The sequence below is a fragment of the Manis pentadactyla genome, chromosome 3, assembly GCF_030020395.1.
Source record: "Manis pentadactyla isolate mManPen7 chromosome 3, mManPen7.hap1, whole genome shotgun sequence".
NCBI lineage: Eukaryota > Metazoa > Chordata > Mammalia > Pholidota > Manidae > Manis > Manis pentadactyla.
Genome location: NC_080021.1, coordinates 154,985,601 through 155,012,101, shown reverse-complemented (window position 1 = coordinate 155,012,101; position 26,501 = coordinate 154,985,601). Strand labels below are relative to the sequence as shown.

Here is a 26,501-nt window from a genome sequence, read left to right as displayed (position 1 = left end):
AAATGACAATCTCTGAGCCACAGCTTCCTCAAGTGTGAAACACAACAACATTGCTCATTTTGAAGGCCTGTTGTGAGGACTAGAAAAGTGTGTGGCACAGGTGTGCCTCTTCCACTTTTCACTCTTCCCCTTCCCACACCTTTTTCCCTTTCTTTCCCCTCCTGTCCTGTATAAGTTGGCACTAAAACTATCAGAACAAGGTAGCCCTCCATGCCTCAGGGTGGAGAGTAGCTCAGGAGGCCCAGAATGGGAAGTTGACAGTCAAACCGGGTGAGGAAGGCATCCATTAAAAAGGGCTGCCTGGCAAAAACAGAATCAGACTCATGTGGTATGAGCAGAGCATTCAAGCCTGGAGCAGCCTGGCATGCGATAGCAGAGTAGACATCCTAAGTAGAATGAGAAGAGCATGCACCCAGAGGAGAAGATTGCCACGAGGTGTCAGAGCCCAGGCAAGGTGACAAGGGTGTCCCTGTGGTGAGGTGGTCTGGCACTAAGTATCAGCACAGGCTGAAGATGACATCCACATAGGAAGAGCAAGCCTAGTGCAGGGTGTTAGAGCTAGAATATGAGGAGGGAGGCAACCATGTGGGGATGGGGGAGTGCGTTGGCAATGGTTACATAAAGAGAGATTAATGACGTAAGTAAACATATGAAGAACAACAGGAGTCAGATATATCACTATCTGAGAGTTAAAAATATAGAGAGGAAGAAAACTAGAATGAATACTGTGATGTCAGATTGGGATTGTATGTATCAACACGAACTCACAGCACTGAATGCACGCGCGCGCGCACACACACACACTGTGAAGACATGGTTGGCTCAACACCTTAAAAGCAATTAGCACACGCAACACCTACATCTTGACTTTTAAGTACTATTTTCCACTAAAAGGAATGAGAGCTTCTTGGAGAAATGACTGATTTCAGGGTGAGGAAAGAAAAGTGTAAGATACTATCTTGTGGCAGAAAGCAAGGAGATGATCCATGACTGCTGGGGACATATAAAAAAGATATAAGAGCCAGGTGAAGGGATTCACACTGGTCAAATTGGGGATAATTTGAGTATTAAAATAAAAGCTAGGAGTGGATTAAACTTACTGAATAAAATAGGAAATTGTGACTACATATTGATACAAATAAATGAACTGAAAGCCTGATGAGGAATGGGGCATTAATAATAATCAAACTCAAATGGGAGGACTTTCTAAAAATTTACTGGGCTGTAATCATATGGCCATAAAAGTCAAGGAAACAGAGGAACTGTTTCAGAGTAAATAATGCTGAAGACATGTGACATCTAAGTGCAACGCATAAGTTTGAACTAGATCCTTTTGCTTTAAAGGGCATTCTTAAGACATTTAGTGAAAGCTGAATGGGGTCTGAGAATTAGAGGTTGATAATGTATCAATGTTAATTTCCTGAATGTGATGGTTGTATACTATTTATGATGGAGAATGTCCTTGTTTGTAGAAATTACACACTAAAGTATTCAGGGGCATTGGAGAATTAAGTCAGCAACTTCACAATAGTTCAGGGGAAGAGGACTTTGCACTAGCAAGTTTTCTGTAGACTTGAGATCATTTCAAAATAAAAGGACGGTAATATGTTAGGTATACGGCATTGTAATAAAGACTTTTGGTGAGTCCCATTCACCAACCGATGTATCCATTTTGTAGTTGCTGTAAGTGTAGGAACTATTGTGCCTAGAGACATCTGAGTGATTCACTCTACCTCCCAGCCCCCCAAACTCCCACTCTGTTTCGGTAGTGGCAACCAATGCCTACCTGGTATAGTCCCATTCCTTGCCTCAAAGTGGACAGTGGGACAACTTTGCAGTGTGATTCTTCCAGCGTACCTGTGTATCAAGCCATGATTTATCTGAGCCCTCATCCTTAGTTGACTCCTTCTGTGTCCCTATGTTGCATCCCTCACTCCCTAATAGGCCTTTGCTAAAGAGCACACTCCTAAAATTCATATGCACCTGAGTCCCTTCCTCAGGTTCAGCTTCTAGGGAATCTCAGTTAAGACAATCACATACTAGCTGAATAAATGATAGCTATTATCATTAGCATTGATGACGATACCATTAGCTGCAATACCAATACCTGTATTATAAACCTAGATACCCTTATTTTATGGCTATGTGGAATTTAAAGTCTGTCAACTATATTATTTTTATATGGGAACTTTACTTTCTTATTAAAAAGTAGAAGTCTGAAAAGTGCTTACTTTAGGATTCCACTTGTAGAATTCTCCTCAAACAAACACCTGAGTGAGGCTGTTGTCCTGATAAAACTTGTTCCATTCCACCCCTTCCAGTAAGTCTTGGTGGATTTCTTCTCCCAAGAGTGCTGCTAAAACAATGGCTTAGATTGGATTTGGGGATTCCAATTTTCTGATGTCTTAGTAGCAATAATTCTCAGTGAGGCTAATTAATGTTTCCATTTTTGACTGTCTCCCTGACTGGAGTGTGCGACTGCATCTCACACCCTGCAATGCTTGGGGCACCACACACAATGAAGGATCATCCCAAATTCAGCATCCAACACAACCACCAGATGTCCTATCAGATATTCATGGAGGTGAAAAACCAGTTTGTAAATATCTGAGCCAAGCCCCTATCCCATTTTACAAATAAATGCCAGGTACTTCTGCACTGAATTTTCCAGGAAAATAACTACCATATAAATGTAGGAGAAATTAAACTTTGTGCTGATTAGAGTTCTACCAAGAGTCTTCCCCTGTTTTGGAAACTCCCATTACTAACAGCAATGCTGGGTGTGGTATTTGATTGACCTATAAAACACACCTGCTGCACTTTCTTTTCTAGGTGTTACATCCACACTGATTCTTCCCATATATGCAAACAGCTATTTCATTATGTTCTCTGGTGTAGTTGCATCCAAGCACATTTATACACATGTTATTTTATATATAATGTTTCTTTTATTTCTCCTTTATATAAAGTTGGGACATTTTATTGACTTCTAAAAATGAGAAAATTATGGGTTAAAGGTGGCATTATAAAATATTTGTTACACAGAAAGATGGTGTCGGGTCTGATAGTTCTCATAATGCTTGTCTTAGAGGAACATGATATGGATATGTGCTTGTTAACTTTCAACAAATGTTTATAGAGTATCTCCTAAAGGACACAAAGACGAATACACAAGAATCCTGGCTCTAAAGGAGTCCTTGTCTTCAGTGAAGTCTAGTGAGAAAGATCACATATTTGGCAGGAGATAAAAATCTAGACAAGTAATTAGATTGTAATGTAGAGTATGACAAAAGTGTCTAAGAGAAATACAAACAACATGCTTTGAAAATTCAGAGAAAGGAGCAATTACTTCTGACCAGGTCAGGGGAGGCTTCATGAAAGCCCTGGCCTTTGACTTGGGCCTTAGAGGGTGTGGATATGTGAAGATGAGGAATCTGTGCCTAACTGGTCAAGAGCAGCTCAGAGATTTCCATGGCTGGGCTGCTCTTTGTAACGCATAGGCTAATGATCCTTGTTTGCTTTCCATACTTTTAGAAAGTAAATAGCTAAGCACCTTGACAGCCAGAACAACAAATGCATGTCATAATAAGCAATTATTGATCAGGGAGACATTTTTATGATGTTTTGGGAGTAACTGAATTATATGCACTGATGTGTTTGAATTTTAATTGTTTACCAGTTCACTGGGAGTAAAATATGGAGTAATAAAACAGATGATACCCCATTCCTTGATATCCCAGCTCTCCTTGAGCACGACCTTCCTTCAGAATTACCTTAATCACCCAGGATGAAAGACAAAGCCCAAGAGCTTTTATGATGCTGCTCATAACACTCATGAAATGTTTCACTGTCACTGAGGATAATACACCAAGAATAAATAGCATGTAAACAAGTTTAATTACTTAAGAGTTCAACTCTCCACCAAGACACCAAACACATTCTTAAGTTAATCACTCTTTAGTTCCTTCAGAGAAAATGACAGAGGAGATAATGCATGAAATATTTAATATGACCCAAAGGATGTCAGCAAACATCAATCCCTACAAAATTATCAAACATATGGAAATGAGATGAGATAAACATGCAACCCTGGCACAATTCTATTCATTAGATCAACGGTTATTTTCAAAAGTCATGAAGAGAAAAGCACTATTATCTTCAGTTTGGGACCCCAAACTTGGTCCTATCGACTTGAAAGATTGACTAGAATTTATTCAAGGCATCTTTCAGTCTAAGTAACACAAGCAAACATTTCAAGTAGGAAAATACATTTACCCCAAAAGGAGATCATATGCTTTGTGTTTCTGTATAGTTTAATCTTTCCTACTGAGTTAAAAAGAAAACCTGAAAGTTTCCTCTATCCTTGCTTGGCAGCACTATTTGTCTGATTTAAAAGTCTCAATTACAGAACTTGAGTGGCAAATGCCCTATAGAATTACGAGAGTGGGAGGGAACACAAGTGGTCATTACTCCACTCCCCTGCCCCATAAGTGGGATTCAAAGCCATTATCACAGATAGCAAGGACATAAAAGACTATCCCTAGATATTATAGAGAAATATAATATCAGCAAGGAGATAATTGAGGAATAAAAGAGCTAACTAAATCAGTATTTGACTGCATGGTTATGGATGACAAAGACATGTGCACAGAAGGTAAAGTGGCCTCATTAAGTATGGTCCTCCAAAGGAAATAGCTTTTCCCCCCATGGTGCATTAAAATATATGGGACAGTTTCTGGTTCATTCCTGTGACATGCTAGTATAAGCACTTTTCTGAATTCTTCAGAAGACCTTATTTTACTTGAAAGGAGTATTTTGGATAGGTTGAACTGTAACTAAATAAGCCTTAGAGTAAGTCTTATGATTTTCCAAATAGTATATTTATCCCATAAATATATAAGTTATAGTGCCTATGATGTGAAATATACTCTGGATCATTAAATTAAAATAAGTCTTCAACAACACTGAGTTGTCCCTTTTTGTTTTGCACATAATTTACTAATTGGTCTCATTTAAATTATTGTCAATTGAGCAGAAACAATTGAGCCATATTCTGTAATGCTGTTTAACACATAAGTAGTAGCTAATATTTATTGAATTATTGACATATGCCAAGGAATCTTTTCAGTATTTACATACGTTAACTAATTTATTGCATATAATAAAACTTATGAGGTAGGTACTATTCTAATTCCTGTTTTCCTGATGAAGAAATTGAGGTACAAAGAAATAATGTAATTTGTCTTAGGTCACACAGCTAGTAAGTGGTGAGGCCAGGACTTGAATCCATTTACTCCTGCTCCAGGGAAACCACCATTCTGTAAAATAATCTAATAAACCACAGCGAAGTACCTTACACTTAGTGGGTAATTACTTAATGCCATGCACTATCATAGACTTCTATCCATTGACTTTAGAGTACAATTAGAATTCATCCTTTTTAGATCACAGTTCTGTGAGTTTTGACAAATGTATACAATGTATAACCACTACAATCAAGACACAGCAACCCCCAAAATTCTCCCATGACCTTTTGCAGTCAACTCTTTTCCCCACCCAGACCCTGGCAACCACTAATCTGTTTTCTGTCCCTTCAGCTTTGCCTCTTTCAGAATATCATATCAATGGAACTGTGCAGTGATCTTTTTAGTCTGGCTTCTTTCACTTAGCGTAACACAACTGAGATTCATCCACATTGTTGCATGTATCAGTAATTTGTTCCATTTATTGCTGAGTAGTATTCCATTGTATGGATGTACCACTGTAGGTTTATCCACTATGCAATTGTGTGCAATATGGATTATTTCTAATTTTTGGAAATTACAAATAAAACTGCAGTCGATTTTTGCATACAGAACACATGTGAACATAAGTTTTCATTTCACATGGGTAACTATCTAAGAGTAGGAATCAGATTCTATAGTAAATATAATTTCACTGGGATTTTAGGACAGATAAAGGAAGAAAACTCAGTGATAGGAAATAATATTCAGAAAGTAGATATAATAGCTTCCTTAAAATAGCAAATTTTATTTTATTTAATAACATCCAGCATCAGCAAGGATATGGGAGGAAAGGACAGTTTCATGTCCAGATGGTAATGAGAGAACCAGCACAGCTTTCTGGAGGAGGATGGCAGTACTTATTGGAATGTGCCATGTGCAGTGGTTCCCTTCTACCCTCAGAAATATTCATACATGTGTGTAGAGGCAAATGTCCATAGATGTTGATTGTGGTATTATTTATAATTGTGAGAAATAGAGACAAATGCAATGTCTATCAACACAGAAAGATTCAGTAACTTATGATACATTTCTTTACCCCTGGAATACCAGGCAGAAAGGGATGGATCTCTGAAATAGAAAGATGTTAAAGATATTATTGAAAAAGTATATTATGTACTTACAGGTTATATATATATATATATACATATTTACATATGTGTATTTGCATAAATAATATTTGTGAAAAAATATAAATACCCACATCTACATTTGTGAGGGCATGGAAGATGATCTGAGGGTTTACACAGTGACCGCTATACAGTTCAGAGTGGGTTGAAGAGAAAGGGAGCAAGCGAGTAATGAGGTAAGAGACTGTTTTTTTACTTAATACACTGTATGTTTCTTGACTTCTTTCAGAACAAGCATGCGTTGTTTGGCACATAAAATAACAAATTCAGTGGAGGGCTAATTAATCACTAATTAATAACTGGCCAGCAATCCCTATTGCATCCTCTTGCCACTTTCCAGTAAACCACCTGTGAAGACACAGAAAAATGGAAACTAACAGATAACTTAATGCCTGAATCTTGACAGAATGGAACAGGTGGAGCTGGAAAGGGAAGGATATACCATATTTTGTCCTCCCAAAGAGGACCTCAAAGGAAGGCACTTTGCACTTTCCTTCTAGCCAGTCCCTGAACAGGCAATGTCTATACTAGCCAGAAATCTGAAGGCTCCTTCTTCATTGTAGTGGCTTATGTATGAAGCCACTCACAGGTTCCAGCTGGGTCCCTCATACGCACCACTACTAGAGCTGTCGCCTTCCTTGTCTTTCTCTTTGTATTATCATTCTGCAATGATACAGAAACAGCAACTGAGCTAAAATGTATAAGGGCTGGGAAAGGAAGGGCATCTGGCAATACTTTATTGGCTTCTTCCCACAAATAGAATATTATAGATACATATAGGGGCAGAATGATCTCTACAGGAGTGTATGCCAGTAATTGTAGCGTTCCTTTTCAGAGTACCAGATTCAAAGTACCAAAGAATCCAACAGTGGGGTAGAAAATTATGCTTCCTCAGTAAAACACCAATCAAAGCTTGCCAGCATCTGACAATGAGTTTCAGAGTTCACACCTGTCCATCAGCCAGTTTCTGGGAAAGGAACTGGTCCAGTACAAAGTGTGCAGAGAATGTGGCCACTGGCAATCCCCATTACCAAGAGGTTGCCAAACAAAGCTGAAATAGGTATTGCTTTGTTTTACAAAAGACATAAAAACTTGAGGAATAAGTTTATGGATAATCGTTGTTCCTACAGAAGAGATAAAAACAAATGGAGACACATAAGGGAAGAGAACAACAAGAAGTGGCTACTGGTCTGGATTAACACTTTAATCCAAACTTCCTAGTAAATAATATTAGGTTTTTGAATTACATTGTAAGCATGACAGCAAAAATAGAAATCCTAAGGAAAACTATGAATATTGATTTGGTTACATAAATAATTCTGAATGTTAAAAAATTACAAGCAATTTTAAAAGATAAAGAACATCCTGGATAAGGAATTTATAATATGTGATGGACAAAGGGTTAATATCCTTAACAAATAAAAGCAGTCCTAAAGATAAACAGGCCCAGACAAACATATTAATAGAGATGTACAAATGTGAATAAGCAGAACACCAAGGAAAAATTACAAATGTCCAACAAATACATGGAAAAAGCATGCCTGATCTCATCATCAAAGAAAAAAGCAAATAAAAGCCTTTTTACAAATACAATTGGAAATTTATTAAAAGATAACATCCAATCTTCTTGAGAATTCAAGCATATATTGTTAATAATCTTTCTGATATATGCGTTATTCCTGAATCCTTAAATTTGTGTATACCCTTAGACATAGAAATCCCTCTTACGGGAATTTATTATGAAGGAAAAAATCATGTATGTGCATAAGGATATTGTTGTATTTGGGTGCAACACTGAAAAATGGAATCACTTGATTATTAAAACTGGTTAAATGAATTTTCATGTAAGCATATCATGCAGCCAAGAAAAACTGTGTTGAGGAAGAACATTAAACAGCAAAGAGAGATAATCACCATTTATGTGAAGATTGAAACTGCATGCTACAAAATAGTATTACAAAGTGATTTAGTTTTATACAAATATATATAGAAAAAAACATGATTCAATGGCTATATATATCAAATGTTAATGGTGGTTATCTGTCTGTAGTGAAACTGAGTGATTTTTGTTTTCCCCTTTTGTTTCCCTATAATCTCTAAAATTTCTACAGTAAGTATTCTAGAAGAGTCCCTTTTTTTCTTTTAAGTTCATACAAGGCAGAGAAAAAAAAGAATATTCCAATGGGAATTGCCATGAGGAATGAAAAAGTACAGTATCCCAAATAGAGTATAAAAACCCAATGTAGTAAAATGGACCTTTCTATTTATTGTTCCATCTCAGATTTTTTTAGAATATTAATATCCAGAAAGTATCTCTAATTATAACATTTAAAAGCTTGAGAACAACTTGTTCTGAAATCTTTTTATTACCAGCAAAGCATAATCTTATTTGATTGCCTGGCAAACTTAGTTTTCCATTCCCATTAGAAAGCTGGACAGATGATGGGTTAGCATCTAACTTCCTCTTAATTACTTTTTATAAGCAATGCTTTCTTTTGCTCAACTATTGGAAACAATATGCATACTGACATTACTCCAAAAAACATCTGCACAAATTTAGTGGCACACTTCCAGGAACCAGATGAAACCCAACCCCAAAGTCTTTCATCATATACCCCATAGGACAGTAATCCTTGCTGGAGTATAGGAGAGGTGAGGATATCAGAATTTCAAACTATTCCTCTATGGCCAAAGGTTCTCTGATATTTTTCTATTGATATGCCCTCAGTCTGCAGGTGCTCCCCACCCAGCTTCCCAAGATATATACACACACAGGTTGACAATTTTAGTGTGTGTAGATGTTACCCATGAGAGAGTGTTGTCCAGGTCAATGGCAGGGAGACGAAAAGCTCAGAAAAATGTCATAGAACATTTCAAAGGTCATAGAACATTTGATTAACCCAGGAGAGAAGGACTTTTTTGAAAAACTGGAAGGCTGACAAGTAAACTATTTCTTGGTCACAAATCAAAAAATTTTTGAATCTGAGGCCGTTTCAATTCATGTATTTTACCTCCAAGAATGGAAACAGAACAAAAAGTCTCTGTTTTTTATATTTAAAATGTAACTTTCTCCTTCAATAGGTGAATGGATAATTGTTGTAAATCCATACCATGGAATATTATTCAGAAAAAAAGAGAAATGAGCTATCAGCCATGAAAAGACTGGAGGAACAAGGCAAATTATGGAAACAGTAAAAAGTTAAGTGGCTGCCAAGGAGGGATGACTAGGTGGAGCACAGGGCATTTTAAGGGCACTGAAACTATTCTGTTTGATACTGCAGTGGCCGACACATGCCATTTTACATTTGTCAAAACTTGTAGAATGTACAACACAAAAAATAGCCCTAATGTAAACCACAGACTTTGGTTAATAATAATGTATCAACATTGGCTCATTAATAATAACAACTGTAACACACTTAAGTGAGTTTCATCCCAGAAAGGATAAATCAGCCAAAGAAAGCTACATAAAGAAAAAAGAAATTTTATCTGACCTTTAATCTATAGCTAGGGTTTAGCAGATAGGTGTAAAAGGGGTGGTGAGGGGGGCGCGGGGGAGGGCACACCCAGAGGGGAAACAGCAAGAGCAAAGGTGTGGAGGTAGGACTGAGTTGGCTATGTGGTGGAATAATGAGGAAGAGGAGCCAGGCTCAGAAGAAAGGAAATGGACTCAGGAGTTAAGGAAAATAAGTTTTAATACATAGAGTGGGGCCAGATTATTAAAGCCCCTGAAAGGCATTTCAGTGGAATGTATATTTGAAACAGTAGGCAGTAGGGAATCTTAGAAGGTGTTTGAGCAGAGGAGTAATACAAGATATCGTCAATCCTCATTACTGACAGATTCTGTATTTGCAAATTTGCCTACTGACTAAAATTTATTTGTAGCCCCCAAATCAGTATTGGTCATTCAGAGACCTGTGGGAAAAAAAAACATGAGAAAAGCAAAATAAAAAGCCCCAAAATATTACTATTAGGGGACACTGGGGAGGCAGGGGCAGGGAGTGTATGAGAACTCTCAGTACTTTCTAGTTAATTTTTCTTTTTAACATAAAACCGCTCTTTTAAAAAATCTGTTAATAAGAAAAAAAAAGCCAGCAATACGTAATAAATATATATGTGAAGAGAAAAAAAAAAACTTACTTCTGGTTCACAATTAGCCACTCCCGAACATAGGTCTGAACACAGTCTCTGACATGAGGGTCCAGTTCAACCCTAATGACACATATTAATAAAAACATTAATACTGGGTAAAAAACAACAAATAATTGCTTGTTGTAATCAAGGAGAACAGCATGATTTCAAATACATATGAAATGAGAATTCTAGGGGCAGCCTCACTCATTCATTGCCAATGTCCGAAGTGTTCCTGAGGCAGTAACATTTTTACCTTGATGAGACAAACAGGTTGGCACGTTGTGCTTTGTGGGATTTCTTTATTACAAGGAATCATGTTAAACCATACCCATCCCTGCAGGCATTCCGACGCAAGACAGGGAGAGCTCACTGTCATCACATACAGAACAAGAAAGTGTAAAATACCAACTTCTCACAGGGGCGATTTGGGGCATATTTTTGCTCATGTGTAACCCTGTCAGGACATGCCTGTTTTCCCCTCTGAAAATCATGACGAGGAACTGGTGTCTTATGCTTTCAGGAGTTGGCAGGCACAGGCTGTGGTTGGTGATTATCAATTGGGGGGCTCCTTGTCATACATGCACAGAAGCATGTCAATGAGAGACTCTTCAAGAGCTTCAGAGTCTTGAAATCAGAAATAACTGAATTCCCCATGGAAGTAAAGCTTTTTTGCTGCTTTTCCAAATGTTTTTGTATTTGAAATAAATAGGTGTAAGTGCTACAGTTCTAATTTTCTTGTTTGTAAAAATTGGATTAAGAGAACCCACCCTGTGTGCTTGCTGTTAGCACTCTAAGAAATATTATACAGGTAAGGATGTGGTCCTGGGCCCCAACTGCCAAATCCAGTCCCATCCCTTATTAGCTATGTAACTTTGGGCTGGTCATCCACCCTTCTGTGCCTCGGTTTCCTCATCTTAAAGTGACATTAATAGTTGCGTGCCTCCCTTAGAGAGCTGTGATGAAGATTAAATAAGTTAGCATGTGAAGTTCCTGGCACATAATAAGACTTACATCTAATAGCTGACACTTAAATACCATTTATTATGCACTGGGCTCTGATGTAATCACTTACATGTATTAATTCAGTTAATTCTCAATTAACCACAGGGCAGGCACTATTATGGTTCTCACTTTGCAGAAGAATGAGATAACAAAGATTTTGCTCAAATTCATCCAGCAATTTGGTAGAACAGCAACTTGAAGCCAGGCAGTTCACCTGTGGAGTGCAGGCTTATAATCACCACACCATCACAGCTCGACATAAAGTTCTGGGCTAGGCCCAAGGTTCAATAGGAGTTACCTGTTGTTTACTCTGATAACGGTGATGATACCTTCCCAAGCTTACAATTATGAGCAGATCTTTTTGGCAACAATTGAAATAGTAGAGTCAAAATGTCTAAGTCAAGTCAACAAATCTGATGACTTTTAAAAGACAGTATTAGCCATAAATTCTGGTGACAAGGCAGTAAAACTAACAGTACAAAAAATTACAACCTCTATCAAATTAAAAAAAATTAAAATCCACCTATCTCTAAATCTATTGTTATGTTTTTCCAAGTTTTTCCAAGATTTTGACTCATTTGAAGACTATAACCCATAAATTTTACACAGGGAAATAAAATTAAATGATTCTCTGTCACAGGTGAAAACAACAGATGTGACCTATATTAAAGTTACACCTGAATAAATGGACTGACAATAGGGAAAAATATTTCCCAAGGACCACAGTGCTGTTGCTTTCTAGGAAGTACTTCCAAAACATTGGAGCTGAGCGTATGTGTGAATAGAACTATCTAAACAAAGAGCAAAGGGTCATAATAATACCATGTCACTGCCATCCAACCACCTTAAACTGCAGTGAAATAAAATCCAGAATAGAACTAGAAAGTCCCAGAATAATGAGGGCAGGAGTTGTGTTTCATGATCTCTTTTCTGGGACTTTTTGGGGAAGACAAGAAGGTTGAGAATGTCCAGGAGGATGTGAATCTTAGTTTTGTTTTGAAAATGAATATAAATAAAAGTTCATCCTAAATCTCCAAGAAGTGCTATAACAGGAGTCTCATTTAGATATAATTCCATTGTTTGATTCCAAGAGATAATGTCCACACCTATAGGCACACAGACTAATCTGTAGTAGAAACTCAAGCTCTAAGCAGCTGTTCATATGTTCACTCCACAGAGCTTCCCCCATTGTTTCTCCACTCGGCAAAACTTTTCTCAAAGGAAGGAAATTTGCCTTATTCATCTATTTATGCCAGTTCCCACCCACATATCATAGATGCTCATTAAATGTGGGTTGAACTGTGTTTATGATTTGATCCAGTCTTTTATGTGAAAACAATTAAAATGCTTCTGCATGGAGGTATTTTCAATGATTATTATGAAAAGTCTTGACATTTTTACAAATGGAGAAATCGAGGTTTTGTGAGGTCACATGACCCGCCCAAGGTCATGAAGTTGACACTTAGGCAGTCTGGCTACAGAGCCTGCACTCTTCTCCTCTTCTTGGACATTCTATTTGGTCTCCTTGCATCCCTGTAACTGGCTTCGTCTCCACACAAATTTTCAGAGCCTCTGGTCAAACCGATTTAAAAACAATCTATATGTAAGTGATTGTACCACGTGATGGTGCCATGTTAACAGATCTTAATAGATCTGAGTAATTTTGCTTATTATTAAAAGGAGTCCACAATTAAAGCAACTCCGCCCTTACCAATAACAGTCATGACAGTCATGACTGCATCTACATTTTAAGAAAACGATTTACCCTTCCTCTGGCAAAGAGGGCTGCAAAGTCCGACATTCCTTTGGTGTGAACACCACGTCCAAGTCGTCTTCGGTGAAGTCTCCCAGCTCCTGCACAAGCTCCTCATCCAGGCTGTTCAGGTGTGTCATCAGAAGCCCCTCAAAGTCCACCGGCTCCACTGGGTCATAAAACTGAGGCTGGAGGGGTAGGAAGAGAACAAGGAGGTTCCCACACGACGTTCAGGGAAAAGCATGAAGGAGGCAGTAGGTGTGCGCCCCGCCCTCCCCTTCCACTCCGCAAGTGCTTCATTCTTAGCGTCCAACTACGGGAGGCTGCCTTCAGGGGAGCCGTCAGACCCAGAGGCAGTGACACAGAAAGGAAAAGAAATGCAGCACGGAAAAGTCAAGTCAGAACACAATGAGTAACTAAAATCACACCCCAAGGCAGGATTTTTCCCCACTTAACTGCATCTTGATGAGGAATCCTGAGAAGATCCAAAATGAGATCACATGTCTTTGCTGAATTTTTATAATTTCTCCTGCAAAAGCTCTCTGAGGCCATGTTGACCCAACTACAGTGAAGTAGCAAAGGAAGGCGATTTTCCAGAAATTCAGACAAACTCAACACTCCTTCTGCTGGAGTATTTAAGCACAGTGTTTCCTTTGGCCTGAGTTATCCTGTGTGTTGGTTCTTGAAAGCACTTTATACGGAATTAAGCCCACAGTGAATCAGACTTGGTGGCTGAGACGCTCCAAGGCAGTGATTTCCAAACCTGCTGGGCTGACTGTTGCTAGTCGGAAAGACATTTTCACTGGACTCCAGTTAAATAAGCAAACTAAGGGCAACTGGCTGAGTTTTCATACAGCTAAAATGTACTCCCTTTAAAAAGATGTGTTTTTGCTCTTCAATTCTATCCTTCCACAATGGGAGAGGAAGAGGATAAAAGAAATAATAGAAGTAGGTGGCGATTCAAAAAATAATATTCTTTAGTTGATAAAACAAAAAGTTACCAATTCAACAAATAGTTTTCTTGTCTATGAAGTCCAAAGACTTAGGAACCACTGCCTTAGGGAAATAAAAGAATCACTTGGATCAAGTAGATTTGTGGAATAATAATAATAATAATAATAGCAGCAGCTCTATGGGGTTCATGCATGGCAGACTATTAGGAGTCATCAGAGCAAGGAGGTACTATTCTCTACCTTTGCCCCCACAACGGAACAAACACCCCAGATTCCTGACTTACTGCCTCAATATGAACAAGGACAGACCCAAAGGAACTGTTAACAAAACCGGTTTTTCATCACCTGAAACCATACCCAGACTACATTTGAGGGCTCCAGGTTGAAGAGGAGGAACAAAGTGCTGTTGAAGAGGCAAAAGGAAATAAGACCAGAGAATGTGAATTCAGCTTGCCCTGTTTCCTCCACACCCTTGCTGTCCCTGGTGGTGTGGTGGCATGAGTGACATGTTCAAGGGGATTAGAATTGATCAAGCATATGCTCTCCTCCTTGCCTGAGATTCATGAAGGTGGGTGACTTACAGAATGCCATATGCCTGCAGGGCCAAAACAGGGAGAAGAGAAGGCAACAGCATATACTGCAGGAGGAGAGAGCAAAGTCACTACCCCACTGCCCCATGGCTCAGGTGCGGCAGAGGGCAGAGAAGTTCTTTGGTTCTGCCTGGGGACTTGGAGGTCAGCTAAAGAGAAGAGCATCCTTACAGGGTGCCTCTCAAAATGAAATTGCAGGGACTAGTAGGAACTCTGGGGGCCAAAGATGAGCCTATACAGGAGCCTGCAAAAGGATACTGTTGGCTTCTGCCAGAGGGAATGACAGGTATCGTCTATGCACAGACCAAAAAACTCTACTGAAAACTTATATAAGACCAATGCCAAAGGAGAAGGTGGACTCTCATCTTCTTACCACAACCCAGCACAGAGAATTCAGAGTCAGGACTGAAATGACTTTAATTCAAAATTAAGAAAACTGTGTTGTTTTTGCATACCCAACCTTATTAGTACTGTAAAGTTTATATCATAAACTAATAATTAGTGAGCACTTATTAAGTGCCAAGAAACTGGCTAGGTCATTACATATGTTATGTCATTTAATCCTCACTGGAACTCTATAAGGTAAGTAATCTTATTATCCCCATTTTATAGGTGAGGACATGGAAGGCTACAGATTTAATAATTTGCCCATGGTTACATAGTTGGGGAGCTGGAATTTAGAAGCTAACCCATCTGGAATTCAAACCTAGGCAGGCTCATGTTCTTAACTACTATAATTTTGTTTTCTCTTACAGGCATTTCAGGAAATCTGTATTTCCAGAAAAAATTAAAACACAAGGCAATAGTAAGTATACTTGGAAGAGTCAAAAAATACATTTACCACTACCCATAAGTTACACTCTGTGTTTCTCATAGATTGGCTGCTCAAAATAATAACATGAATTAATTAGAGTAATAAATGTAAATTTATTATGAAGAATATCAACTTCTCAAGCAGAGGCACTGGAAATATGTACTTAGAATGTATATTGAAACATAGTTGAAGCAATGTGACACTAGCACTTATAACTAGTAAGCAGAAGTTCCCATGGAGAAATGGCATTTATGTGAAATCATCAGAGAGAAAAAAATTCAGGTCTAGCCAAAGTATTACACCTATTATGTCCCTGAAATTCAAAGTCACAAATGATGAAAAACCTGGCTGATCGCAGCACCATTACATACAGGACAGAATCCAAAAACCTGGGAAAAGGAATGGCTGACTCCCTCTTTCAGCAGTGATTTGCTGAGCATCTACTGAATGCAAAGTCAGCAAGTTGGACATTAGGGATACAGAAAATTAAGGTATCTACTCTCACGTATCTTTCCATGGGTCTCTGGTCAACCATGAGAAGGTGAAGTTGCCACACTCTCACATATAAATAACGCTCTCTCTGAAGGGAGAAGCTATGATAAAGAACATCTTATCATCATTGAGCACTAACTGTGCAGCAATGAGCCTATTACAATATACACAATTGATCATAAAGTCATAAACTCTTGAGTTCTGAATATATTTCAGAACTGAACAGACTATAAACACAAAGCATAATGATAGAATTATTGACTAGGTTCTAGCACTACACACAAGTTGGTATTTAATAATTAGTCTCCCCTACCCCTTCTACACTGAAACTAACAAGAGAGGAAACTGTGCATTCCAAATGTGACAGAAACTTGTCTTGCCATTCACAAGTGGGTGGAGACCCTAAGTACTGTTAACTGGGCCTCCAAACACGTTGTTTCTCTTGCGATTCAAATAATAACCAGGAACCAAAAGAGATTTCTGAACTACCTGAAGTGTTAATCTTAAGAGAAGGTTTTATTATGAGGCAATCAACACATACACACAAATATATACACTGTGTCTATTTAGTGATAAGCAAAGGGAGAAAACAAATATTGAAGAGAATTACAGTGGTATTGTATTTTCTTGGGGGCTGAAGTTTGAGAATGGGGTGAAGGATAGTCTCAGGTCAGTCCCTAAGGCAGGACTTGAGCTCTTGGTAGCTTTTAAAAGCCAGACATGAAAATTAACTATTTTGTTTTCTCTGCTATTGAGAGATGTATATGTGGCCTCCTATAGTGGAGGTCTAACACTAGTTTAAATAGTACAATCCAAAGTAATTAAAAATGGCACTTGTTACCATGAATTATCACATAGTGTCTCTCATTCATTAAAATAATATAAGAGAAAAACCCAAATAATCAAAATAAAAACAAAAGAAACCCCTTCGTATAAAGCAACAAAAAATCTTAAAAGCTGCAAATTATCCTAAATTGGGTTCGATCGGTTGGGATGGCTTCATGACATATCAATTTGGGTTGGCTGAACTACATTACCTCAAATTCCCTTCCTAGTATATTTCCAGACAGGTAAGATTTTTCTCTTGCCAGAGTTGGAGGACCAGGGGAGGCTGCAGCTATTGTGCATACCTACACATTCTGCTGGTACAAGTGAGGTAATCTAGCATTGCTGTGAAGGGACATTAACCAATGTATAAAGTCCCTAATCAGCTGACTTTAAGATAATCAAAAGGAAGATCATCCTGGGTGGCCTGACTTAGTTAGTTGGATGCCTTTCCAAAGAGGGTTCAGGCCCTCTCTAAGTTCAGGGACTCTAAGCTTCTGCTCAGCCCATTCCAGCCTGCTCCAAGCAAGTTCCAGCTTGCTTGTGAACTTGCCTTCTTGACTGGCCCGTGGACTTTAGGCTTGCTAGCCAGCCACCTTCCATAGATAAGCCAATTCCCTGTAATCAGTTCCTTAATATACATGCTTATGCATCTCCTACTGGATCGCCTGCCCTGGCAGGACCGGAACTAATATACCTACTTTCATTCATTCAGCAAATACTGTCTACAGTCCTATAGCATTCCAGCGCTAGGCTGCAGAGACACAGTCAACACTTCCCTAGTAAAGACTTGTGTAGTCTTTCTAGCTACTCTTTTCAGAGTCTTGGTCAATAGCAGAGTAGAAATACACAAAAAGATTATAACTACCTTAAATTATTCACAACCAAATACTCATTTTTTAATGAGGGAGTTTGAGCTTTTCCTAGTCCCCTCGTGTACATCATAGGCTGGTTCTCCTGACGTGGGGTAGGATTTAATTTGTTATGAAACTGAGAATTCCTATAGGTCAGAACCATATCTGTTTAAAATTAATCTATACAGCTCCTAGCATGGTGTAGTATAAAGATAGCACACTGATACCAATTAAAATGACACATCTGGACAATATTTCACAAATAAGGATATTGAAAAACAGAGAAGTTAAATGATATGACCCAAGTCACACAGGTAATCATGAAAGACCTCGGTCCCTTGTTACAGCATTGGGGAGGCTTCACATCACTCCATGTGTGGCTGGGAGAAGAGGCATAAAGTCTCCAGGCGCACTGGCCTTACATCCTCCTGTATGTTCACCCCATGGAGGGTGCTCCTCAAACCTACATGGCTGTTTACGAAAGAGGAATATTGTCAAAGTCAACCAAGACCTCCATGTTGCCAAATTCAGTGGTTGTTGCTCAATGCTGTTTTATCTACAGCACTGGACAAAGTTAACCACCCCCTCTTTCTTGAAACACTTTCTTCAGATGGAGAGTAACTAACCACCCTAAGTGTGTCCTAGTCCCTTTCCTAGTCCCTGGGAAACTCCTCTTTCAGATCCCTGTCAAGTTCACTCAGAAAGTCCACGTACCAGGAAACCCATCAGTCCTGGACAAATCAAGGCGGTCGGTCGCTCTCCCTTTGGGACACTGGTTTTTCTAGGTTCTCCCCCTACTCTGCACTGCCCCAGGGTTCAGTCCAAAAACATCTTCGCTTCTCAATCAGCATCCACTCCCAGATGACCTTATCCACTTCGGTGGCTTTAAATACCTTCTTTTTCCTTTGAATTACAAATTTCTATCTGTAGCCTCAACCTTTGCCCTGAAATCCAAGCTGACTTTCCCAGTTATACCTCAACATTACCACTGGGTGACCTAATAGTCTTCTTAAACATAACAAATTCAAAACTGACTCATAATTTTCCTGCCAATCTGCTCTTTCCATATCTTCCAAGTCCCTACATCTCAGCAAGTAGTGGCAATTCCATTCTACTGGCTGCCCACGGAAAAAATTTTGGAGTCAATGTTAATTTCTCTTTTCCTTTTATAACCTACCTATTATCCATCAGAAAATCCTATCCACTTTACTACTGAAATATATCCAGAATCCAACCACTTCTCACCTTCTTTACTGCCCCCACCCTATACCTGTATATACCTAAATATGACCCTATTCCTGAGTTATTATGACACCTCCCTAAATGCCTTCCCCACCCCAGTCCATTCTCCACATAGCAGAGTGATCCTTATAAAAAGAGCCCTAAAAATATCTTTATAAAAAGTCAGATTGCCTAGGAACAACAAATGCTGGGGAGGATGATGAGAAAGGGGAACCCTCCTACACTGCTGGTGGGAATGTAAAATAGTTCAACCATTGTGGAAAGCAGTATGGAGGTTCCTCAAAAAACTAAAAATAGAAATACTGTTTGACCCAGGAATTCCACTCCTAGGAATTTACCCTAAGAATGCAGGAACCCAGTTTCCAAAAGACATATGTACCCCTATGTTTATCGCAGCACTTTTTACAATAGCCAAGAATTGGAAGCAACCTAAGTGTCCATTAGTAGATGAATGGATAAAGAAGATGTGGTACATATACACAATGGACTATTATTCAGCCATAAGAAGAAAACAAATCCTACCATTTGCAACAACATAGATGGAGCTAGAGGGTATTATGCTCAGTGAAATAAGCCAGGTGGAGAAAGACAACTAACAAATGATTTCACTCATCTGTGGAGGAAAGGAACAAAGCAAAAACTGAAGGAACAAAACAGCAGCAGATTCACAGAACCCAAGAATGGACTAACAGTTACCAAAGGGAAAGGGGCTGGGGAGGGTGGGTGGGAAGGGAGGGAGAAGAGGAATAAGGGGCATTGCAATTAGCACACATAATGTAGGGGGGGTTCACGGGGAAGGCAGTATAGCACAGAGGAGACAAGTAGTGACTCTACAGCATCTTACTATGCTGATGGACAGTGACTGTAATGGGGTATGTGGTGAGGACTTGATAATGGGGGGAATCTAGTAACCACAATGTTGGTCATGTGATTGTACATTAATGATACCAAAATTAAAAATTAAAAAAAGTCAGATCATGCCTGGCCTATGCCCAATACTTCCAGACTTCCCGTCATAAGCAAAGTAAGAAACAAAGTTCTCCGTTAGTCCCCTTAAGGCCTAGGACCCAGCCTCATTTTCTCTGTGATCTCATCTCCTACTGCCTACTCTGTCCAGCTTTCTGGAACATGCCACATCCCCCTGCCTTGGGGAATTTGCACTTGCTGTTCCTTCTGACTGGAAAACTCCTCCTTCAGATCCCTGTCAAGTTCACTCAGAATTCTTCCCAAGTGCCTCCTTTCCGGAAAGAGGCCTCATAGACCATCCCAGTAGCCCCTGATCTGTGTCACTCTATTCCCTTCCCCTGTTTCATTCTTTGAAGCACTTAATGTCTCGATATAGTCTACATTCACTTATTTGTCTATATCTCCCATCCTGGAATGTAAGTTCCATGACACTAGATCCTTTGTTATATTTACTATGAAATCCCCAGCTCCTTGAGCAGTGTCTGGCACATACAAGATCCAATAGATATTTCTTGAATGAATGAATGCATGCATGCTTAAGACAATTGTCAGCTCTCTACTATATTTAAATAAATGGGGCTGAAGATAGTAAGGTACTTCAGTCATTTCAAAACATGTCATGGCTTAGAATAAATAATGCTTCCCTGCTTCCACCAATGGCAATCTTCTACTGATGCCACTGAGTAGAAGATGCTGGAATGTAATGATGGGCATCAGTCTATTTTTATCAAGAAAGATTTTATTCCCCTGCTTTACAATGACAGTAATAAAACTCCTGCTCTGCAAACAGGAAGCTACTCCTTCATTTTATTCCACTGTGCATGAAAACTTTATTGAGATCTTCATTTTCCATCATATCCCCTCCAGTAAAATCCATGAAACTTAAAGAACAGCCCAACTCCTTAAAAGATGAAACACAATAGAATAATAGCCTCAGAAAAATTAAAAAGGACCATATTTATCAAGTTATCTACATGTAGATCATCCTTAGAAATAAAAGAAAAGGGTTGCTTTATTACACAGGAGCATAAACACATAACAAAATGAATGCTTTCTAAGATATGAAACTTCTTTTTTTTTTTTACATAAATGCTATATATAAACAAGCCATGTAACCATGGTGTTTTGGTACCATATCTAAGATGTGGTTTTTTACATCCTTTTCTTCAGCAAGAGCCGTTATGTTGGCCAGCTGATTCATTCCATTTCACTTCAAAACTTTTCTGTTCTCATTTTATAAAATAGGATTTTTCCCTCTATAAAAATGTAGGTTAAGGTTATCACTTGCATACACAGTGTCTCAAATCCTCCTTTCTACCAACAGACATAGATCCCAGTGCTTCCTTTCTCCTTTGAATAATCAGAAAGTAGTTGTAGTATTTTACAGTTTCATTTTAATGAACACATCAAATACAGAGCCTGCCTGTGTACATGGTTGGCATCAGAGGGTATCTGGCCCACCTTTTCACATGGCTGTGGCAATAAAGAATTCCAAGGCCAATCAGTGAGGCTACACACAGGTGATTCTATATACAGGTCATTCTCTCTGGCACTGGACATAAATGAGTCTGATGGGATTATCAAGTAGTTTATTGTCATATCATGTCTGAAGAATCAACTTTAAATAGTAGATTCTCTTTATATTCAAAAATGTAAAATTTTGAAATATTTTATCTACTTTGAAAATGCAGGTTCACACACTAATCACAGCTAAATTTACAGGTAGCATTAAAACACAAAAACCCAATAGAAACACAAAAAAATATCAAATACACCCTTCCTCTCATCTGATTTATCATATTTATGACAGAAGCCACTATATTTATATAAGGATATATTCATAGGGTTAACAGTTGGTCCCTGCTTACCACACTTTCTGAAATTCAGAGCAACCAGGACAACAAAAGAAAACTTATCTTTCTTTATGTTTTTCTTCCTATTTGAATACTTCTACCTATGTAGATTCTTTAAATGGTCCTCAAACTGAACCACTTGTTAAAGTCACAGAGGACTTAAAAATACTGGTACCTGGGCCCCAACCCTAGGGATTTTTATTTAACTGTTCTGTAGTGGGCCTGGCCACAAGTGTGTTTCTAAAGGTCCGGGGTGAGTCTAATGTGCAGCTAACGTTAGAAACCTCTCAGTCTTCTCAGCCTTCCCCATCAAGCTTTTACCTCCTATTGTATCATGGATGTTTTGCTTTTCTGAACACCTACCATGTAAAGACAGTAAAGATCCTCTATATTATCTATCCTCCAAATAGATCATAAGTCCCTTCAGAGCTGAAAGCAACTCCTATTCATTTTCTTAAATCTCCCACAATGTCTCCATAGTGCCAAATACATGGACAGCAAATTAGCCCCTATTTACATGGCATCTATTAGATTCCTTAATGAGTTTGTATGGGATTATTATGCTAACATTGCAAATGAGGACACTGAAGCTTTCACAGGGGTTAACTTGCCCTGAATTACATACCTAATAAGCAGTAGTAATACTTCACCCCATATCCATCTAATGATTTTTTTATTGATTATTTTTAATGATTTATTTATAAAAGAAAAATAAATTTTATGATATAAATTTGATACACTACTTCAAATTTTACTCACAATGTATGCAAGTTTTTGCAACATGGAATTCTATTCATATACATAAATTCAAAGAAGGGAGATATCTGAACTTGAAGCAAAACAGGTCCACTTAGGGTTAATGGCCAGCTTTTTACCTCTTGCTGAATAAGAACAAACTTAAAATTGATTGGGCTTTAAATAACTTGGCGCTAATTAAATACGTTTAAAAATTCAATAACCATTTGTATCAGCATGTAGGGTTGTTGAAATGGTAGTTATATAAATAAAGGTAAGAGAAACAAAGGTCAGAATGCACTTAGTCTTATTTTTCCATTGTCTAACATAATACAATGAACACTGTATGGCTTTTCATTTAAGAAAAGTGGTCTAAAGCAGCTTCAGGTTGATTATCTTTAGATGATAAACTACTTGCCAGAAATGAATAATGTCCCACTATTTTTCTGTGAAATGAATTTTTTTAAAGGGAAAGGGAAATTACCATGTAAGCTGATGATTTCTGTTGGAGGAAGCTTCACTAGGGAAGACGACTTAAGGGAAACAACAGCCACTTCATTGTGACATTTTAACAGGACTAGCAGGTAACCATGAGGGTGATTTCCTAAACAGGCCAGGCATTTAAAAGAAGAGTGGGGAGGGTAAAATTATATACAAGCCTCTACTACCTCACGCCTCCTGCTTTTAACACAGTTACAGAGCAGGAACAGGGGCGACAGAGTGGGCGAAAGCTGAAGAAGAGATCTGGGAAAAGAGGTTCAGAACATTAAACTGGAATAACCAAGAATATTACATTTTAAAGGCTATTCATTTGCAAATAAGACCAGGACTAAGTAGGAACAGGTAAGACAAGTAGGAACACACGACTCTGGTATAGTTAAGCATTTTTGCCTATTTTTGCTACTTCCTTGGTATCTTGTGTTGGAAGAGGGGTGGTTAAGCCACATGTTAGTTACCTAGCTAAAGAAGAAATCCATCAAAATCTACTTTGGTCAAAACCTCCTGATGAGGCAGCATAACTACCAAAGGACACTGTAGATGTTAAGCAATTTTTTTCTCTGTGACTTTACATTAAAAAAAAAGAAAAAGATTTTCCTGAAGAAATTTAAGGCTGCAGCATTTAAGTCAAAGCTGAAGTGTAGAGAAGGGGTTAAAACCTGCTAGCTAAACTTCCCTAAAGCCCCTTAAGAGTGATGGCCACACTATTTCTTAATAAACTAAGACGGCAAGCTGCCATCTTAATTTATAAAGGAGTAAAGCATCAAACCCCACCTCCTCACATTATTTAAAGTATAAAAGTGTATCTAGTCATTTTTTTATTGAATTTTGCATATTTTGGAAAACAATTCAAGTCAGAAATTTTTAAACAATGATTTGTTTTTTGTTTTCTATGAAATACATATTAACACCATACTAAACCAAAAAGCAAGCTAATGTTTCCTGGTTTAAAGCTTATCTAACATATCTGAAAGCATGCACATTATGCACTTGACTTGCTTTTGTTATAATGTGCAGTTTTGAAACAGGCAGGAAAAATAGAAATACAAAGGGTAGTCTAGCAAGCCACCCAAGTCATACATAGATTTTTTTTAAGAAATGTCATCCCAAGTTACCTCTTACAGTAAAAGGTGCCATATACATTTTTTTAGTACTACTATTCTATCAGTGACACAACACACAAATCATCCTACTGAAATAGCCACAAATCACTCCAGTAAACATACCTTTAAAAGATACAGTTACACCGCGTGTAAATTGTTACAGGAGACAAAATGGCGGGTACAGGAAACGGAGTGGAAGGTTACAAAATTTCTAAGAGCAGAAGTGGTTTTGAAATAATAAGTGAGAAACAAAAAAAAAAATAACCTAACCTCCCCCAGATCACTAGAACTAGCACGAAAGTGCCGCTGCTCTGTGTGTGAGGAAGTGCCTCCTGGGAGGGGGGTAGTAGCTCTCGCAAAGGAAGTGAATACTTACTTCTGGTTTTGCAAACCATCTCATTTATGTCAGATTTATCCCACTTGGCACCTGTGGGGCATTTAGTCCTCAAATAATATAACACATATATGCACCCTCACTAAGTGGTACTAACAGAAAAACGTAGACAATCTTCAATCTAAAAGGGGAAGTATGTTTTAAAAATGAAGGTTTGTGCTGTTTGAGTCCAGTTTTATGAAAGTTCAGATAAGGCAAAATTACAATGGCAGAAATAAATTAATTATTGCCTAAGGGTGGGGGCTGGGGCTAGGGGCTGGGAGAGACACACGATGAGACTTCCTGAGGGTAAAGAGACTGTTCTAGATCTTGACTGAATAGAGGTTAAATGACTATTGATTGGCCAAACTCATCAAACCCTACAGATAAAATGAGCAGACTTTACTGTATATGAATTATACTTCCAAGAAAATGATTTAAAAAGTTAAGGCTCATAACTTGACTTTTCGGATTTTGGGATATATTTTTCTAAAAAAAAAAAAAAACATGTTAAAAATAGTAGTAAGGTTCTGGGTTGATCCCCCCACTCTCCAACATTGATACTGAGTAGCCTGCTTGCCCACTGACTTCAGAATTGGAGGCCTACTTTGCACTCTAACCCTGGTTGAGGGCAGGAAAGAGGGAAACTGTCTGATGTCAAAAAGCAGGAAAGGAGTTAGGAACTGGTGGGTGGAGGTGTAAGGTGGTAGTGGAAGCCCTAAAGAGAATCAGGAAGCAAAAGCATATGCTGGGGGCTTCTGCCCTTGACGGTTCTCTAAGCAAACCTGCAGCATAAGCATACTTACTAGTTGAAGAGAGGGGAAGCTGGAGGTACTTATGCTCTGTCGATGGTACTGGCCAAGGTTTGGTGGGAGAGTAAACTGTTTCCTTATTTCCGCTGAAGAATACCTTGGATTAAAATAGAAAAATCTAAAGTAAGTGGTTAATTTCACAAATATTCACAAGTCTAGATACAATCTTTGCTACCACGTTATAAAACCTATGCCTTGGCTGGGCCATAGGCAGAACTGAATTAAGTGTCCTCCTGGACACTGTAACTGTTGTCTCATAATATATACCCGTGAGAAGTTCACAGAGGCCAGGACGCCTACAGTCATGGCTGTTGCCCATGGAAGGAAGGTAAAAGGCATTAGGAGGAAGAAGAGTTTGAGGCCCAAGGCAAAGATCCAGGGCTCCTTCTTCGCAGGCCATTCAGAGGCATTGTGTCTGCATGAGGATGCTGGTCTCTGATGAGAGTCCTTATACCCTGAGCTACCATTTTGATCCAGCCAATCTCATTTCAAGCAGTTGAACTCTTCTTGTTGGCTGCCTAACAGTACATCAGAGAGCTGTTACATGAACATTTCTACCTCCCTGCAGATACTTACGATGCTACTTGGAATTCTAAGGACTTTATTTTTTTCCAAACTGCTCAGAGTGGAGTGATCCTTTGAGTCATCCATATCAACAGTGCTGAGCCCTCAGCCAACAGCCCTGGTAGCCAGGAACTAGGCACATGAAAGTTCTTCTTCGTTGTTTGTTTGCACCTGGGTGTGAGCTGCTGATCAGTGATACTTCGGCTTACAAGCAGATTTACTTTGGGGCACTCATTTCTTAGCCATTTGTTTGGAACTCAGAACACATTTTCTCATTAAACCAGTTCCTGGTGGTTGGATTTTTATACTAGTTCACAAAGGTGCATTTAAACCCCAATGAGGTGACAGTACAATATAATTAGAAACTAAAAGATTGAGGGTCAAATGAGATCATACATCATATATCCCCACGTACCCAACAAAGGTATATGTACATTTTGAAAATTATAATTTCAAAAGATAATATTTAAATATTATAAATAAAACTTACTTTTATTTTAAAATAAAATTATTATTTTTAATAATT

General features: G+C 38.5%; 1 protein-coding gene across 4 annotated transcripts in view; it reads right to left on the bottom strand.

The window, feature by feature from the left end:
• Nucleotides 1-26,501, bottom strand: part of DOCK8 (dedicator of cytokinesis 8) — a 228,316-nt gene that overhangs the window by 145,697 nt on the left and 56,118 nt on the right. For 3 of the 4 annotated variants that reach the window (XM_057498603.1, XM_036928398.2, XM_036928392.2), the window contains exons 2-4: nt 25,406-25,508; nt 13,314-13,489; nt 10,553-10,624 (exon numbers count right to left, since the gene is read on the bottom strand). In XM_057498603.1, coding sequence (XP_057354586.1) covers nt 10,553-10,624; nt 13,314-13,441 — 200 coding nt within the window. In that variant the 5' untranslated portion in view covers nt 13,442-13,489; nt 25,406-25,508. Of the gene's footprint in view, nt 1-10,552; nt 10,625-13,313; nt 13,490-24,349; nt 24,480-25,405; nt 25,509-26,501 lie in introns of those variants that run through there. The other variant, XM_036928397.2, reaches the window with a different exon arrangement.